Source organism: Phyllostomus discolor, chromosome 2 (assembly GCF_004126475.2).
Source record: "Phyllostomus discolor isolate MPI-MPIP mPhyDis1 chromosome 2, mPhyDis1.pri.v3, whole genome shotgun sequence".
NCBI lineage: Eukaryota > Metazoa > Chordata > Mammalia > Chiroptera > Phyllostomidae > Phyllostomus > Phyllostomus discolor.
In genome coordinates, this window is record NC_040904.2 from 163,803,043 (window position 1) to 163,821,607 (window position 18,565).

The window sequence follows — 18,565 nt, forward strand, 5'->3', positions numbered from 1 at the left end:
CAAAAGCATATGTTATATGTACTGACATATAAAGATGTCAGAGATACATAAATGATTGTTATCGTTTTCCTGTGGATTTTAATTGTTTTAAAGGTAAAAACAAGATATACTGTTATGTTAAAAAAGTTATGGCCTGGCTGGCGTAGCTCAGTGGATTGAGCGCGGGCTGGGAACCAAAGTGTCCCAGGTTCGATTCCCAGCCAGGGTACATTCCTGGGTTGCAGGCCATAACCCCCAGCAACCGCACATTGATGTTTCTCTCTCTCTCTCTCTCTCTCTCTCTCTTTCTCTCTCTCTCTCTCTCCCCCCTCCCCTCCCTCCCTAAAAATAAATAAATAAAATCTTTAAAAAAAAAAAAGAACACCTTAAAAAAAAAAGTTATGGAACAGCATAAATAATTCAATTTTTGTTTAAAAAATATTAATCCAGACCATTTAATAATAGTATGAAGAGTGGAATTAAGGAAACCTGTCATTTTACATTTTATATTTCTGTATGTATATTTATAATATATTTATGTCAATATAAATATATGTATTTTAATATAACATTATATAAACAGATTTACATTTACATTCATATTATGTATTTCTGTATTTCCATTTGACTATTTTACAATGATCCCATGTAAATTTATTATTTTTAAGATTTTATTTATTCATTTATTTTAAGATTTTTATTTATTTATTTTTAGAGAGGGGACAGGAGGTAGAAAGAGAGGGGGAGAAACATCAATGTGTAGTTGCCTCTCACATGCCCCCCGCTGGGGACCTGGCCCACAACCCAGGCATGTGCCCTGACTGGGAATTGAACTGGTGACCCTTTGGTTCACAGGCCAGCACTCAATCCACTGAACCACACCAGCCAGGGTTATTTATTGATTTTTAGAGAAAGAGGAAGAGGGAGAAAGAGGGAGAGAAACATCAATGTGCAAGAGATACATGGATCAGTTGCCTCCTGCACGCCCCCAACTACGGACCCAACCCACAACCCAGGCATGTACCCTGACTGGAAATCAAACCAGCAACCCTTTGGTTCACAGACCACACGCAATCCACTGAGCCACACCAGCCAGGGCCCATTTGAATTTATTGTAAAAAAAAAACACAACACCTTAGAGGGGGTGTGAAGTATTTTTGTAACATTAGATTTGATCCCAAGCATGACAAACTTATTTTATAATTCTCTTCTGTGGTTCTGTGGGGAAGTGGTGGCAAAAAAATAATAAAAGGCACAGGGAGAACTACGGGATTGGGATTAGGTGAAGAGAGATGGCGAATGGAACGTAGACCCAGCCAAAGGGCCATGGACATTAGCTGGGAAGCCCATCCCCATACCGAGCAGAGACTAAATTTCCAGAAAGAGGTCATCCTCCAAGCTTCAGAATCTGGTACAGTCCTCATGCCCCAATTTTCCTGCCTCTTGTCCATTGGATCCTGGTTCTTTGTGATGTTTCTGTTCTCCTCAGGATCACTTAAAAGCTCCAAATCAAATAATCATGTGTCCAGCTGGATAGAAAGTTAGAAAATCAGGAGTCTCTTAGTGAAAGATGGTGGTGTGTATCAAGTCTGACACCAAAATAACCTTCCCACTTAAAGAGGAAATGAGTTCAAGTGGAACATACTAACATTCTACTCAGCTGCTCACATACCCCAAAGTAAAAGGCCTTTCAGATAGCTGGATACTTCTATCTGGGCCAAGATCAAGGATAAACACTGCTGAGAATCACCCAACCACTGGGATGCATTGAACAGTTGTACACACCATTTTATAGCTCCATCCACTCATTCTCACACCCAGATCTGGATGGGCTTAACTGGATTGAAAAAGTTAAAAAATAAAATATAAAAGCAAACATTTATGTAGTGCTTACACTGAGGGTTAAGTACAATTCTAAGCACTTACATATAGTAATGCATTTAATTTCACAAAAGTGCTATAGGGTAGGTAGAAATTACATTATCATCCCCATTTTACAGATGAGGGTACTGAGGCTCACATTTGAACCCAGGTAGTCAGGCTTTGGCTCCATGCTATTAACTAGTTCCCCATGCTGCCTCTTAGCAAAGTATCATGGGCAGCATTTTGTAGGCAGTATGTAACTGCTGAACCAATCCCTCTTCTGACCCAAGACACCTAAAAGTGGACCAGATGGCCAAGGCTACACACTACAGCTCTCTTGCCCTTCTCCAGGGACAGGGCTTGGGATAAGGGAGCAGGGCCAGAGGGGGAAAGGCTAGTAGGTGAAGGCCCAGGAATCAGAAGTAGTATATATATGTCATAGAAGGGGCACTGGGCAGGCAGCAAAAGGCAAGGTTTAGTTTTGGATTTACCACTTATTTACTACATATCCTTTCTTTAAGGGAGTTTTCCTCATAAAAAAAGGTACCAGCACTTAGTAATATAATGTATGGCATACAGTAGGTGCTCAATAAAAATATACTTAAGGCCAAATGGACAATCTCTAATATACCTTTGAGTTCTTAACACCCTATGAGTCTGAGAGGAAAAAACCCTCCCCACTCCCTATCACCAGCGCCTTTGAAGAAAGCTCAGCAGGGACAAAGTTAAATGGACCTCATTAATCTGCCTTCCCTACCTTCCAACTTCCTTATCACTTAGAATAATGGGACCCCCTCATAACTGTATCAGTAAATAATCACTGTCATCCAAAACAACAAATCATTAACTTGGCTCTAGATTCTAGTCTAATTGCTGCCAAAAGAGCAGCTCTTGAAAAGCCAGGTGTGAGCTAGCCCATCTCCTCTCCAGACATTCACTGAGCACAAGCATGGGCAAGGCCCCCACTTGTGTGCATACACAGGGAGACAAAGGCAAAGGAGACATAATTTCCTCTTATCTTCACAGAGTTTGGAGATCATAGTATTGTAAAGAGAAACAAAGTCTGCAACTACCTATAAAATATATCTAGGTACAGCTCACCAGGGCAGAAATAGGATGTGGAGTTATTGCAACAGACTCTGTCTTAGCCTCAAGATGGGGGAAAGCACAGGTATCTGTTTTTCCATATTTAACCTCAACTTCTATTCTCTGCAGCCTGGGTGGGGTGGGGGGTTGTTTTTTTTTCTTCTGTTCTAAGTAGGGGCATGAGACCACCATCCATTCATTTCCCCAGCCTCACTCTACAAAAGCCCATCCCTGCTGCATTCCTCCAGCACCAGCTGATGTTATCTTTCCACACAAGTTAGAACTTGCAGGTCTTGGAACATCTCCCACCTTCCTGTCTGGGAAGTAGTCTGGGACCCAAGGAAAAGTTGTCAATTCCTTTCCAGAACAGGTGGGTCTCCCATGCCCATCTCAAGCACATTCCAGGACACACCCTTAAGCCTACCCTCCCTCCATCTCCACCCTTCTTAAAGTTGGCTTTGCTTCCCCTGAGAAGCCCAGGTGCTGGTGGGAGGAGTAAAGGCAGATACCATCAGAGGTGAGGCAGGGAGGGACCCACAGAACTGGTGTTCCCACTGGTACTGTTTCCTGTCCTGATGGCTCCCTCACCCTCACTCAGTCTGGGTGGGGAAGAGTCAGGTACAGACAAGATGTCCCAGTCCCTCAGTCGTCACTGTTCTCTCCCCTTGGCAGCCCTTTATTTAGGTTTCATGCAGGGACACAGGACCTGGTGAGCCCAGGTGATGCAGGACAAATAGTGCATTCGCAGGCACAGAGGCAGCATGCAGGCAGCATGCATGTGCTGAGCTGCAGGCTTCTTCCTGTTGGATGGCCCTGAATTTGCACCAAGGGATGGTCATAAAAGCAGCCAAAGCCCCTGGAATCTTTGCTCAGTGGCTTGAGCACTCACCCCACATGCTCCAGAGATTATCTCACCCTGGATGTGGAGCAAGGGTTTTACTTGGCTAGTGGGGAGGATGTCAGTCCCCAGAGGACAGACGTATGGAGGACCTAGGAACCTCAGGCATTTCCCACCCATTCCTGCTGAGAGAAAATTCTACAGCTCTCAGTTTAAGCTGGATACAGTCTTAGGCTAGAAATGTAAACCTTCTGCTGGTAATTCTACCTCTATCCTCAAAACCTCCAGCTGCCCTCCTACCAGAAACTACTAAGGCAGGTACAGGTCAAGATGATCAAATCAAATCAATGATCTGTTAAAAGTGTTTATTTTTAAATGAAAAGGGAAAAGGGAGTAACACAGAGGCAACGTTTGGCATCTCCTTTCTAAGCCATCACCCCCATGTACTCCCGAACCCAAAGAACTGGCAGGAGGGGCCCCAACAACAGGCTGAGGGGCCAGATAATTGCAGTCACAGAGAAATCTGTACAACCCTGGAAAGGTGGGATTCAAGAGTCTGTCCCAGCCCCCTTGTCCTGGAACAGGGTTAGAGCTCAGGGGAGTAGGGCTCCCCAGTAGGTGAGGGCACCCGCAGTTCGGCATCGTGCCTTACAACGGTGAAGAGCCCCACCACTGCCAGCAGAGCCATAACCATGACAGCGGAGCATATGCTGAACATGTTCCGAGTGCCTGTTTTGCGATCACTGTCATGGAGGACTAGGAGCCCCAGGCAGGCCAGTAAGTGCAGGGGCACCCGGAACCAGTTGAGTACACCAGCTTGCTCTGTCTCAGGGATCACCTTTCTTCGAAGGAAGCTCATGCTGGGAAAGTACAGTCCACAGGCCAATTCGATAAGTAGGAAGGCTATGAAGGACTCCACGGGACTCTCCTGGCCTGGACTGGTGGAGAAAGTCAGCATGAAGAGGGAGAAGACGACGATGAGGACAGCAAGGGAGAGTAGGTGCATAGGCTGAAGGTGGTACTTCTTGGAGGTAGCGATGCGATACAAGGAAGAGCCGAGCAGGCTGGCTGCCATGAAACTGGAGAAGATGATGCCTAGTGGGGCCCCATGTGGGTCCAGCACAGGTGTCCAGAGGAAAACAAAGATGAAGATGACACTTTCAAACAGGGCCTGTATGGTACCCAGCAGTAGCACACGGCGGTCTGACAGGAGGCAGCGCAGGCCCCCAGCACAGGTCCTTGAGAAGGCACGCTGCCGATCATAGTTCTCTCCCCAGTTGTGAAGGACCAAGGCTCCAGCCAGAGCTAAGAGAGGGATGGCAGCCACAAAGGGTGCTACAGGCCCCAGTCCCATCCAGCAGGCCACAGCTTCAGCTGCCACACCTGCCACTACAGCCAGCACATAGTTCCAGAAGGCGGCTCGAGCAAAGGTAGCTGGGATCCACTCAGCAGGGAAGTCATGCCGCTCCACGTGTTCATGGATGTACCAGGCCTCGAAGGCAGAGAAGAGCAGGGCAGTGGACAGCCCACCAAGTGCTCGCCCTACCAGCAACACAAAGTAGTCCCGAGAGAGTTTGGTTAAGCAGCACAGAGAGTAAGTGAGGGAGAAGAGGACACAAGACTTTTTTCGACCTAGCCAATCCACAAGGGAGGAGGCTACCAGTCCAAAGAGAACTGTGGAGGCAAGACCACAGACATAGAGGATGGCAATTTGACCTTCCAAAAAGTGGTAATGCTGATAGAGTTTATAGAGGTAGGGGGCCTGAAGCCAGTCAGCTGCCAGGGCCAGGAAGTAGACCTGATAAAAGTCCAGTTGAAACCGAAGGAAGGAGGGGTTGCTGCAGGCCCTTCCTGGGGGCTTAGCCTGGCATCTTGACAATTCCAACCCCAGGCAGGAGACCAGGAGGACCACAAAGACAAGGTAGGCAGTCACCAGCATGGCGGGCCCCCGGACGACCTGGGAAAGAAGGGGCTTTTAGAGTCACATCCATTGCCCAGGCAGCACTGTCAAGGGTTGGGTGTTCAAGCAGAAGGCAGCTCCACCCTACCCCCCTGCCAACTGCACTTCCCCACCCCTCAACTCCACTCCCCCAGAACTCAGACCTGAGGGACCAGTTGGGTGGGTGGGAGGAGTGGCCCGCCAGAGCGGTCTCCTAGGACACTGTGGGGCAGGAAAGAGGTAAGAGGATCGGGGAGAAAACTGAGCATTCGCGCTAACCTTGCCTGGCATAGCAAGGAAGTCCCCTCAATAATCCCGTCCCATTAAATTAAGAGGCAGCTGCCCTGTTCCACAACAGCTTCGGCATACTTCCTTCAAATACCTCCTATCCTTTCTGGGGAACCCGTTCTAGCCCTAAATGTCCCGTCTTCTGTTCCGGGCATCCCTCCCATTGGCGCGGGCCTCTAGAGTAGTTTCATGGTCACGCGCGTGCATCTCAGATTCCCCATCTTCCAGGTCACGGGCACCCCCTTGCGCCCCCTAGCCTCGGCCCAGCGCCCCAGGGCCGCCACACCCGCTCGCGCCTTACCCAGACCCCGTCTCACCTGCTGCCCCGGTCTGCGGGGACGCTCCGGGCACGTCCGGCTCCAGGCCGCCCGCTGCCCTGCCCGCTCTACCTCCGGCTCCGGCTCTGGCCTGGGTTCTAGCAGCGTGCCCGCCCCTCACAGCCTGCTTCCGGGAGCCGGGTAGGCCTCCGGTCGCCGCCATGATGGTCCCGTCACGTGACGGGGGCGCGGCGCTCAAGCCCCGCCTCTGCCCCATCCTTACCAGCGCGCTGCCATGGTCCGGATGCCCGCGGCTGCACCGCTGCACGGCTAGGGTGGGGAAAGGCTGCTGCTGTTTTCGGTACGGCCTCGTCCGCCGCCTTTCCGTGATACCCGGTCCTCTGACTCCCATATACCTGTTGGGCCACCTTGAAGTAAGGGCCCATTTAATCTCTCTTTCAACGTGCCGTAGGTTAAAGAGCACAGCTAGGCGATGGGAAAATGCCCGAAGTCCCAGAGAATCCGGGGCTGGAGCTTCCCGGGGAACACCGCTGCCCTGGGCTCTTCTGTTCTCCCCTCTTTCATCGTAGTGATCTCAAGGCCAGAAGTTCGTATGGCCCAGACACCTGAGGGAGGCAGTGTGGTGTGAAGGACTTGGACTCCGGCTGCAGATAAATGCTCGAATCCCACCTATGTAATTTAACCAGCTGTCTGGCCTCGGGCAAGCCACGTAACTTCTCAGCATCCCAGTTTCTTTATCTGAAATCAAAAGAGAGCAGTGCCCAAATAAAAAGGCTAAAGTTCAGCAAGAACTTCAGCCTTGGAGCGAACCGCTCACCTCCTGCTACTTACCAACTGTGTCACCTTGGAAATTTTTAGTATGATCTTGAGACCCTCCCCAATCACTTCTCATCTCACTAAGCATAAAAGCCAAAGTCTTTATAGTGGCCCACAAACCCCTCTGTTCTGCTCTCTACTGCTTCTATGACCTCATTTACCATTCTCCTTCTTACTCCTACTCTGTCTATTCTGGCCAATACCAGGGCCTTTGCACATTGTGCCCTGTAAGGTTCTGGTTCTCCTAGATACCCACATGGTTCCTGCCCTCAGTGCCCCAGTTCTCTGTTCACATGTCACATTGTCAGAGAGGTGTTCCTTGGCCTTCCTGTTTGAAATAGCAACAACACCTCCATCCACCATAGTAATCTATCTGCTTTCCTTCTAACTCTCTATGAGGTCTCCTTCGCTGCATTTTTTCCATAGCACTTAACACCATCTGCCACACTATGTGTTTGTTTATTTATTCACTCCCTCTTCTCCCTACAGATTTTTATCTGCTTCGTTCACTTGTATTTCCAATACCTAAAACAGTTACTGGTACATAAAAAAATTCTATGAATATTTGATGAATAAATGAATACATTATCCATGTGAATTACTTTAAAAGTGCTGCCCTGTATTAGCCGTTAACACTTATCAAATGGGTTATTAGGTACCTAAGCTCTATTTTAAGAAGACCTGGGCCAATGGCTATAGGTGCATTATGTCATTTAACTGCCACAACAACCTGTAAGGTCAGTACTATTGTTATCCCCCAGAGTTGGGAAAGTTATGTATGTCCAGAGTCACATGGTAAGAAGTAGAGTCAGAACTGTGACCCAGATCTTTCCAATTCCAAGTTTGTATGGTTTCTGAGAAGATTACAGGTGATTAGTACATGTTGGTTTTCTTTATACTAAAGTTTAGAAGGTAGAGGATGGGAGGAACCAGGATTACATCTCAAGAAATTCCTGTGATAAAGGAAACAGCTGAGATTTATAGCCAAGCTCCAAAGTGCCTTCATCCCTAACTGGCAAACTTCTAGTGAGTAGAAAGTGTTCGTGGTTCCCATGCATTCATATAGAAACACTCAGACTCAAAAATCATGACTTCTCCAAGGTCATTCAGGGAGTGTCAGCATGAATGGCCCAAGTGCCCTCCATCCCAGTCCTGGGCTGAAACTCCTTGAACTCATGATGCCCAGTCCCTCACTTCTAGGTGGTCTTTTCTTTGAGGGTGGAGGTCATCCTAAATAAAGGCAGGAAGTGGGACAGGATGGTCTAACATCCCTTGCCTTCTGTTTCCCAGGACTGAGGCCAGTTATCTTCCATTACTGAGTTGCATTTTATTTCAAAGCACCTGGCAGAGAGAGACATAAAGCAAGATTACATCATTTTGGATTATTTCTGTTTATTTTAAGAACTATTCAAAATAGGTTTATTCTTTAAGGTTTCCCTGGTCCTTCAGAGCTGTGAGGCACAGCTGGGAAAGTCCCAAACATGAGGAATGTGCCAGCAGAGAACTGCAGGGGATAAAGGGAAGCCTGTGAGCACAATCCATCCCTAGTACGTTCTTCCAGAAGAGGGCAGGGAGAGCTGGGGTCTGTGTGTGAGGAGTCACACATGGGAAGTCTTTCAGGGCAGGTGGGGAGGATGTTCTAGGAGTTACTAGGAACCATGTTTACCAGAGGAGCATCATTTAAAACATTTACTACAAAAATGTTCAAGCATACACAGAGGTAGAGAACATAATTCTGTGAACCTTTGTACACTTAATTCAATGTTATTGATTCTGCCACTTTTTCTGTCCTTTTTTTATTTGCCAAAACATTTAAAATTAAATATGTCACTTCACTCCATACTTAAGTATGTATCTCTAGAAAATATCCTTTTTTTTTTTTTACAGGGCCCCAAAGTCATTTTTATATCTAACAAAATCAATACTGATTCCTTGGCCTCACAAATATCCAGTCCATAATTAACTGTCCCCAACTGTCTGAAATGTCCTTTTACAGTTGGGTTGTCCAAATCAGAAACCAAACAAGGCCCTTATGTTCCTTGTGTTGGTCACCTCTTACCTACCCACCCCCGCCCCACCCAGCCATTGACAACTTGAAGAAATTGGGTCAGATTTCCTTTAGAATATCCCACATGCTGGATGTGTCTTCTTACTTCCTCATTGTGTCATTTAACTTGTTCTTCCATCCACAGTATTTCCTGTTAAATGGAGATTAGCTCTGGAGATTTGATTAGAATAATGCTCAGTGTTTTCATTTGGCAAGAGCCCTTCATAGGTGGAGCGGAATGCTTCAGACTGCATCCCATCAGGAGGCATACAGTGTGTGGCTGTGCCCCTTTAGCAATGCTAAGATTCACGGGGGGGGGGGGGGGGGGGGGGGGGGGGGCGGTGGTGACAACTTGATCCCTCCATTGTAAAGTTCTCCATCCATCACGATCCTTGTTTCATCCATTGAAAATTCTTGTTTGATCAGTTATTTCATTAGGGGTTGCAAAATGGTGATTCTTCTGATTCCATATCCTTCCATATTAGTTGAAATGCTTCTGTAAATAAGTTTTCTGCACCACTTACTGTTATTTGGCTATCCTGAAATATAGTTTATACAGGAGAGGCAGTATAAATGCTTAATTCTTTTTCTTTTTAATTGCCAACTTGCAGAATAAGAAGTTGGGAGAAGCATTATTTTTTAAAAGTTTTGGACTTAGAGCTGAACAGAGATGGATGGCCTGGATAGTAGGTGGGGAAAGGAGGAACTATTCTGGCACCTGTATCCAGCTTTCACTCGCTCTAGGGTATATGGGGTGTGGGGGGCACAGACAGATACTAAAGTGCTTCGTGTCTTGCTCCTTGGACAGCATGAGACAGGCCTGGTGTGCAGGGTGCTACAAGGGACGGGGAGAGAAAGAGAAAGAAAGCCAGATAGGGGAAAGCAGAGAGAAAGGTAGGAAGTGAAAAAACAGCTAGGCACAGAAGACTGGAAGAGAGAGAAAGACAGAAAGGGAAACAGAAATGTTATCACGAATGAAGTATACCAAGAAGCAGAATAGGACAGAAAAGCAGAGTGATGTGAGGTGCCTTGAAAGACAAAGGAAGAAATTAGACATGAAGACACAAATTGAGACAGGAAAGGGGAAAAGAAAGAGATGCATATGTTAAATGTATTTTAAATTAGAAGGCGTAATAGAGGGAGGGAGAATTAGAGAAATAGAGAGTGGGGGAAACACATGTCAAGACACAAGCTAGATGAAGGCAGAATGCCCCAGTGATAGAAGAACACAAATGGAATGACCTGGAAAGAGAAGGAAGGATAAACTGAAAGATAAACAGAGATAGAAAGAAAAAAAAACACAGGGTTCCAGAGACAGAGGCTGAGAAAAAGAAGACCAAAAAAGACTAGAGTCAGAGAACTTGAGGAATGTGGAGGGGGGCTCAGCGGCTCTCAGTTTAGGACCCAGTCCTGGGAAGATACTGGACTCTCACTTCCAGCTTCCTCTTGGAGTCTTCTTCAAACCCCTAGTCACACCCCCAGGGTCAGGGGACTTATGACTAGCTGTGTGTGAATGGGATCATTGGGAACCTGTGTCAAGTGTTCCCAGCTTCCCTTACCCCCACACCAGGTGAGCATAGATGTTGCAGATGGGACTAATCCTGGAAGATTGAGGTCATGAGGGTGGGTGAGCACTCAGAGATTTGCAAGATAAGACATTCAGGCAGGGAGCGCCAGATTCCTCAAAGTAAAGGACCATGTGTGATGCCATGATATCCAAGGGAAGGGAGGAGCCACAAACCCTCTGCTCAGCCTCCTCTTCTGGTCCAAGAACAACTGATCATCTGTGCCTGACTGAAGATGAGAGGTAAGGGGTCCAGAGACTCCTGAATCAGCCAGGAATATGGGTGAAGGATCAAAGGGCAAAAATGGCCCCAAAGGATCCCCTACCACCTCTAGATGAAGAATCTATCTTACCTATGTGAACTGCAGAGAAACCAGGAAGGGTCTCCAGGGGAGGCTGTCAAGAGGGGGGAAATGGCCAATTTGCTCACCTTCAGGGGCCTTGGAAGAGGATCTGAGAAGAGTTTCCATTCCAAAAGCTGCAGAAGAGCAAAAGAGGAGTTTCTGGAACCAGCAGGAACATGCCCAGAAACTAATTTCAAAGCAGATGCCTGTTCTCACCCTCAGGACTGAGGGGGAAGCTAGAGGCTCTGAGCAACTTCTGCCTTTACCTTCTGGGCGAGGAGTCTAGGTGAGCCCCCTCGCTCCACCCAGAGCTTCTGCCTCTTGCCTGAAAAAGCAGCTACAGAAGTGCCCCAGCAGCCTGACAGTCTCTGTAGGGGGCAACTGCCCACCTAGACTATCAGACAGTGCCTCTGAGAGGTGCGTTGTCCTGTGAAGCAGCAACTGTGGTGGCCAGTGGAGCCTGGAGGCCCCCAGGTAGGCCCTTGGCCACAGCTACAGTTGTCACTATAGCCCAAGCAGGAGCTGGGACAGGCAGATAGGCCCTTGGTACAAGGGTAAATGGGGCAAGGTGAGGGATGGCAACAAGGCAAGTGAGGGCCAGAGCATGGGACACAGGGCCTATGGGGATGTGTTGAGGGAAGACAGGCAGGGCAGGGAGGGCAGGTGCAGGTGCAGGGTGGGCCAGGGAGTCTGGGACAGGAGGGACAGGTGGTTGTGTAAGAGGGATAGGCAGTGCAGGAGGAACAGGTGGGAGGAGGGCAGCCAGGGCAGGGGCAGGCACAGGCAGAGGAAGGACAGGAGAGACAAAGAGAGGCAGCTGGAGGGCTATGCACAGAGGGTGCAGGAGGTTGTTGCTGGGTGGCCTTCTTGTTTCGAGACCCCAGACGTAGGCCCAGAGAGAAGTCCATTCAGTTGCAGGAGCGGCCAGGCTGGGGGTTGGGGAAAGGGGAGGGCATGGGAAGAGTAGAAGGGGCAGACAGGCGGGCAGAGGTGGGGGCAGGATTAAGCCTAAGACACTGCTGAGCTTGCTGAGCCTTCAGGGAGCTCAGACCTCCCCAACCAGCCCTCCCTTTCCAGGCCTGCCCAGCAGTGCTCTCCTGTGGCCCTCCTCTGCACTGAAAACCTTCCAACTACACCAGCCAGTAACACGTTCTTGAAATACAACATGCACTTTCATGCCTTCAGTCCTTTGTTCACACTGTTCCTTCGGCTTGGAGTGCCTTTTCTCTTTTCTCCACCTGGCTAGGTCCTATAATCTCTGAAGTCTTTCCCTTTATTCAAAAAGTATTTCTTAAGCTCCAGGCACCTGACACCTGCCTGGGTAAGGACCCCAGTCCATTACTCTCCAGCCCTGGTGGCCTAACCAGCAGCTTCAGTCTCCCAAACAGTCCCCCAAGGGGACTTAGGGAAGCAGCAGCAGCAGCAGCAGCAGTGGCAGCAGCAGTAGGAGCAGCAGCAGAAGCAGCACTCTGAGACTGAGCTGGGGATGTTGGTGGGAAGTGGAAGTGGAGGGAGGATGCCTGGGTTGTGGATGATTCCAAAAGGGGCAAGTCCCAGGTATAGGGGTGGGGATGCCCAGCTGTCTCTGGGAAGCTGACAACCAGCCTGGATAAGATAGCCACAGCTAAGTCTCCTCTCTTACGGAGCTCTCATAAAAGTGAGGAGTGACATGGGATGGAGACTAAAACCAAACAGGTAAATAAACAAATGCATTAGCTTATTTCAGAGCATGCAAATGACAATGAAAAAAAGAAAAAAAAAAAACAACAACCCAGGATGTTGTGATAAAAAGTGACTCAGAGAGGTGGATTCATCCGACAGAATGACTAGACAGTTCCTAAATAGGTATGACAGCCCTTAAGGGTTTTGGGGGAGATAAAGTCTGTCCAGCCCTGGCTGACCCTGGGGGAGCTGCCTGAGGCAGAATGGAACCCAGGTATCTGGCCCATGGAGAAATACAAAGCTGAGAAGGAGATAAGGAGTGCTGGAGATTGCAATCTAAAAATGTGGTGGTCAGGAAAAGTGCCATTGAGAAATGACATTTTAGCAAAGATCTGAAGAAAGTGAGGAGTGAGTCATGGAGACATCTAGTGGAAGAAAATCACAGGGAGGGGAGACAGCAAGAGCAAAGAGGAGTCAAGGCAGAGGTATAGAGTGAGGCGGGGGCCTTGGGAGTCACAGCGGGACTTGGGTCTTATTTTAAGAAAGAGGCAAAACCACTAAGGGTTTCAGGCAAGAAAGTGTATGGGTCTTCTTGATCCTATGCCTGCCCCTGATTAAAATGTTTTGCTTCCTGAGAAACTGGTTCAATCATTTTGGGAAAACGTTTGGCCTTATCTGATAAAACCAAGACTGCCTGGACATATACTTTGACTCTTAGTTTTATCGTCTCGAAAATCTCTTGCATGTGTGTGCTGGGAAACAGGCACAAAAATGTTCTTAGCAGCATTACGATAGTCCAAACTGGAGACAATCCCAACATCCACCAACAGTTGGGTAAAAAACAATATTGGCTGCTACAGCAAACAGTATGGAGGTTCCTCAAAAAATAAAAATAGAACTACCATGTGACTCAGCAATCCCACTTCTGAGTATTTATTTTAAAAAATCCAAAATACTAATTTTAAAAGACATATGCATTCCTATGTTCACTACTGTAGCCAGGATATGGAAATAACCCATGTCTCCATTGATAAAAGAATGGATAAAAAAGCTGTGGTACATATATACAATAGAATATTACTTGGCCATAAAAAATAATGAAATCTTACCATTTGGGACAACAAGGATGGACCTAGAGGGTACCATGCTAAGTGAAATAAGTCTGACAAAGAAGGACAAATGCCATATGATTTTGCTTATATGTGGAATCTTAAAATCAAAATAAATAAACAGAAGCAAACTCACAGATATAGAGAATAAATCAAAGGTTGCTGGATGGAAGCAGGGTTGGGGGACTGGGTGAAAAAGGTGAAGGGATTAAGAAGTACAGTTTGGCAGTCACAAAACAGTCACAGGGACATAAGTGCAGCATAGGGAATATAGTCAATAGTATTGTAAGAACTATGTATGGGGCCAGGTGGGCACTAGATTTATCACGGGGATCACTTTGTAAGTCATATAAATATCTAGTCACTGTTCTACACCCAAACATAATATAATATTGAATGTCAACTGTAATAAATTTTTTTAAATAAAGAAATAAATAGATTGTAGTATATTCATGAGACTGGATGTTATGCAATAATGAAAAAGACAGTTATATGCAACAATTTGGGTATACCTCACAAAATAATCAAGACACAAAAAAGTAATACAACATCATTCCATTTATATAAACCTCAAAAACAGGTGAAGTTAAGCAATATTATTTAGAGAGACATACACAAGTGCTAAAATGATACATAAAGATAGGAAATAATGATCACAAAAGTTAGGATGATGGTTACTTCTTAGGGGAGGGAAGGAATTATAGAACGGACACATGGGAGCTTCTGAGGTGTAGGAAGTACCCTTTCTTGGTAGCAGTTGAATAGGTATTTATTTTATTCCAATTCATTCTGTGCACTGTTCATAATATATTTATGTACTCTTTTAGAAAGAGAAAATAAAAGCACCACTTCTGTTCCACGCCACCTCATTCAAATCATTATGTCTAAGTTAGATAGATATTCCTAGTCCACACACCTAACTTTCCCGCCTGCCCTTGAGGATGGAGACCTTTCCTGTATTTCGGGCCCCTATCACTGCCTGGTGTATAGCAGATGCTCAATAACTGCTGAATTGGATTGAGTTGAATTCCCCCAAGTCTCTCATCCCATGGAGAGGTGGGCGTCTGCAGAAGAGGATGATGTCTGCTGTGGTGAAGGAAGCACAGGATTCCTTCCAAGACCTGGGTTCACATATTAGCTCTGCCACTTCCCAGCTGTGTGATATTGGGCAAGTCATTTAACCTCTCTGGTTCTCAGTTCCCTCTTATGCGAAATGGGGATGATAACTGCTACCTCTCTTATTCACAGGGACTAAGTGAATAATGTACACGCCCAGCACAATGCCTGGAACATTTAGGTGCTCAACAAAGGTTGGCTCCTTCCCAACTCCCCACACCAATATCACTTTTTTTTTCTTCAAAGGAGTCCACTAGAAAGAGCAAACAGATATCAAAAATTATCCCAGAGTGTGGGCCAACACCCTCAGGGCCCAGGGGCTAAGGCGTAGATGTAGTCTGGTTCAGAGCTGGCAGATAGGGTGATCTGATGGAAGCTGAACAGATCGCAGGCAGTTGGTGGGAGCTGGCAAGGTTGGGAAGACACTAGGGTCTGGGAATTTCCATCTAGGGGAAGTCCCAGGTATGGGTGCAGGGGAGTCAGACTGGCCCCACCCAACACCGTGGCCTCGGAGCTGTGGGCACAGGGAGGAAAGTGGGTCACAGCAGGGCTGGAACTTAACTCCATTGGTCCCATGACCTCCTTGCCAGTTATGGAGGAGGCACAGCCTCGAAGAAGCCTGCTCCCTCCTCCAAAGAGCCCTCAACTGCTTTTCTTCAGAAATGAAGAACCTTGGATCCCTGGGGTCCAGGCAGAAGGAACTGGACCACCGCCTCCCCCACCCTGCCCAGGAGACAGAGCAGAGATAATTCCCTAACCTGTGGATGGAGATTCTGTACAAACAGACTGTTACACCCACCCACATGGTGACTGGCACACACTTGGAGCACTCACCTCACACTCTGGGCACCTATGGAGGCAGACATGCTCCTTGTTCCAGGGGTACGACAGGTTAGGGCTGGATCAGAGACGGGGTTGGGGCACATGGTAGAACCGTTCAACAGAGCCTCTGGTGAGACTCCAGCTAGGCAAATTCACCCTGAGGGCTTTGCCAACAATGTGGGGCCTTGTTTTCCATGTATAACCTGAAGCCTAAACCTATGGATTCCTCATCCTTATCTGTGCCTCTGTTTCCCTTTCTGGAGAAGATAAAAGAATGCGTGGAGTCATTCCAGGGCAAGGTCACCAGGTGTTCCAGGGTCTTGCTTTGGCCATCCCTCGTTTGTAGCACATCCAAAGCTAGGTGGACAGCAGGAATGGAGGGTCCCTCTTCTTTCTGAGGCACCAGTGGCTGCGAGCCAGGACCCCGATTCCAGGGCCTTTGCACATGCTCTTCTGCTGCCCTCCCTTCTCTCCACTCTCCCCCGGACTTCTTCCCAGAGGCCTTTCCTGATCTTCTTGGCTGGGGGAAAAATCCTGCTACCATCCATTCTCATAGTACCTTATGCCTCTTCACGCTGGTTATCACTTGTAATGTCATGGGTTATTTGGTTGACATCTGACTGCACCCCCAGTGTAGAGGTCTGCAAGGGCAGGAACCATAATTGGGTATTCCCTGGGCTTATATGGTGTTTGACATACAGTGGATGCTTAATAAAGATTTGTTGAATTCTTGAAAGGTACATGTTTAGAGGAATAAGGGAAGACATTTCTAGAGTTGTGTAGACTAGTTCTTAAAATCCTGTGTTTCACAATCAAGGCCTTCTTCTATGTGGGATCTGGGCAGCACTGAGGCTGTTAAGGGCCATCCACACACAAACTCATTCATCAGGAGAGCCAACAAACTGGCAAGCAGCAGATTAGGCCTGGCACAAGGGGTGGAATTGAGCAAGTACAGGGGGTAGAGCAGGCACCAGCCATGGCACAAGACAGGCCTAGGGGAGGAGGGGGGAGGAGGGGAGAGGAAGGGAAAGGAGAAGACGTGATGTACAAAACATGTTTTCATCACACTCTCCCTGAGTGCCCTGGTCTCCAGGCCCCGGTGGCACTTTCACGCCTTAATGATGTCCTTGGGGGTTGTAACAGAGCTCCCCCGACCTCATCTGCTAGCCCCCTCTGAACATGGCATAGGACAGCGCCCCCCCCCCCCCCCCCCCCCGCCACCAGCACCAGACTTGGCATGGGAAAATTATTTGTTCAGTGTCCTGATGCTGACAAGGAGGCAGGGAGGGTGAAAATGTGGGCTGGGTCAACACAGCAGAGTCAGGGCCGGTAGGATCTGGATACCTTTCCTCTCACCACCTCTCCTTCTGCTCTTCCGGGTGAGTGGTGTAAAGGAGGCACCGTTCTAAGACCCCCAAGATACCATTTCTCTAATTTGTCAGGGTGACCTAATAGAACCACCACAAACAACAAAACCTAGAGATAGGGGTGACCCAAGAGAAATAAGGGGAGCTCTCTCCATCAGTTTCCTGAGTGGGAGGCCCTCTTCCCAAGCCTCCTCCTGGAACTCCTGGATAGAAGACTGTCTCTATTGCAAGATAGAATAATCTGAACCCCTCACAATGCCCCTCTTCCTTGCTCCTTAGTCCTGTATAGGGTTTTTGTTTTGCCTTCCAAACCGTTGTAGCCGCCAGACAGATAGATCCCAGTCACTGGGTCCTGGGGAGGGGCGGGGGCAGAGGCTCGGCAATCCCGAGGGGCGGGACCAGCACGGGGCGGGGCTTCTTGGGCATCGCCCCCTGGCTGCGGTCCTAGGCTGGGGACTGAAGCTGTCGGAAGGGCGGAGTCACATTTACCAAGACCGATGGATGGACAAACACCCACCAGAGACAAGGACAGGGGCAGATTGACAGACAAACCAGGACAAAGAGAAGAGTAAAGCCAGATGGGAATTCTAGACCTGCTCTCTCTTTCCAGGCTACTCCAAGTACTTTGTCCCCCGTTTTATCTTCCCGGTCCCCATCTGCTACCCTAACTGCACAGCCTTAGAGCTCTTGGTCTGGGGACCAGGCCTTGAAGCCCTCTAAGATGGAGAAAGGGAAGAGTTGAGAGAGGGGAGACCCAGCAAAGAGAGCGTCACGGGGATGGCGCCTGGTTCTGTGTCGGGATGCCCAGCCAGGGGCCTGGGAGGGAGTGGTGCCCTCGCCCGGTTCATGAGGACAGGAGACTCATTCACTGTAAACCAAGTACAGATGTGCCGGGAGAGGGCGGTGGGTGGGGAATCAGGGCCACAGTCACAAACCACAGCTGGGTCCGCCCTCTTTCCCGGAGCCGCCACCCCCAGGGCAGGAGGGGTTAACTTTGAGGCCTCCTGGCAAGATCCCTGCCACACAGGCAGGGCGCCATCCCACCCCAGCCAGGACGCCTGGGTCCAACTCCCTGACACCCACCCCCCCCCACACGCTCAGAGCAGCTCCCAGGGTAACCAAGCAAAGTCAACAGCAGCTAGGCCACCTGGGGACGGCACCCTGGAGTACCTATTCCCAGCTCTTCCCACCCCTGGAGTGAAAGGGAGGGCCTTGTCTGTACCCCCATTGACGTCTCCTGCTCTCCAGAGATAACCTCAGCACGCCCCTTCTTTTCCTCTCTCCTTCATCTGACTCTGGCTACCAAAAGTGGTCTTCCCCAGGGAGAGAGGACACCTGGCCCCCAGGGTGGCAGCGAGGGCAGAGCAAAGTAATTCCAGTACGGAAAATGTGACGTGAGCAAGAGTCTGTGTGCCCAGTGCTGGCCACCCCGGGATTGTTGCTGGGG

At 48.5% G+C, this 18,565-nt stretch overlaps 1 protein-coding gene and 3 long non-coding RNA genes across 5 annotated transcripts; 2 read left to right on the forward strand and 2 right to left on the reverse strand.

Annotated features, from left to right (window-relative positions):
* Positions 1–4,116: 4,116 nt before the first annotated feature.
* Positions 4,117–6,484, reverse strand: MFSD5 (major facilitator superfamily domain containing 5). 2 transcript variants are annotated; one of them, XM_028532557.2, is made up of 2 exons: positions 6,311–6,484; positions 4,117–5,723 (listed from the first exon to the last, which is right to left on the reverse strand). In XM_028532557.2, exon 2 carries the CDS (start codon positions 5,703–5,705, stop codon positions 4,353–4,355), a length of 1,353 nt encoding a protein of 450 aa, XP_028388358.1. In that variant the 5' UTR covers positions 5,706–5,723; positions 6,311–6,484; the 3' UTR covers positions 4,117–4,352. The 2 variants fall into 2 exon arrangements, with proteins under 2 accessions (XP_028388358.1, XP_035874837.1); XM_036018944.1 differs by having other exon boundaries at positions 6,295–6,462.
* A 74-nt stretch (positions 6,485–6,558) lies between these two features.
* On the forward strand, positions 6,559–7,689 carry LOC118499073. Its single transcript, XR_004901579.1, has 2 exons — positions 6,559–6,684; positions 6,841–7,689. It is a non-coding gene; the product is annotated as an uncharacterized LOC118499073 (long non-coding RNA).
* A 772-nt stretch (positions 7,690–8,461) lies between these two features.
* On the reverse strand, positions 8,462–11,344 carry LOC118499072. The gene is made up of 2 exons (XR_004901578.1): positions 11,129–11,344; positions 8,462–9,673 (listed from the first exon to the last, which is right to left on the reverse strand). It is a non-coding gene; the product is annotated as an uncharacterized LOC118499072 (long non-coding RNA).
* A 108-nt stretch (positions 11,345–11,452) lies between these two features.
* LOC118499074 lies at positions 11,453–12,852 on the forward strand. Its single transcript, XR_004901580.1, has 2 exons — positions 11,453–11,516; positions 12,120–12,852. It is a non-coding gene; the product is annotated as an uncharacterized LOC118499074 (long non-coding RNA).
* The last annotated feature ends 5,713 nt before the right edge of the window (positions 12,853–18,565 follow it).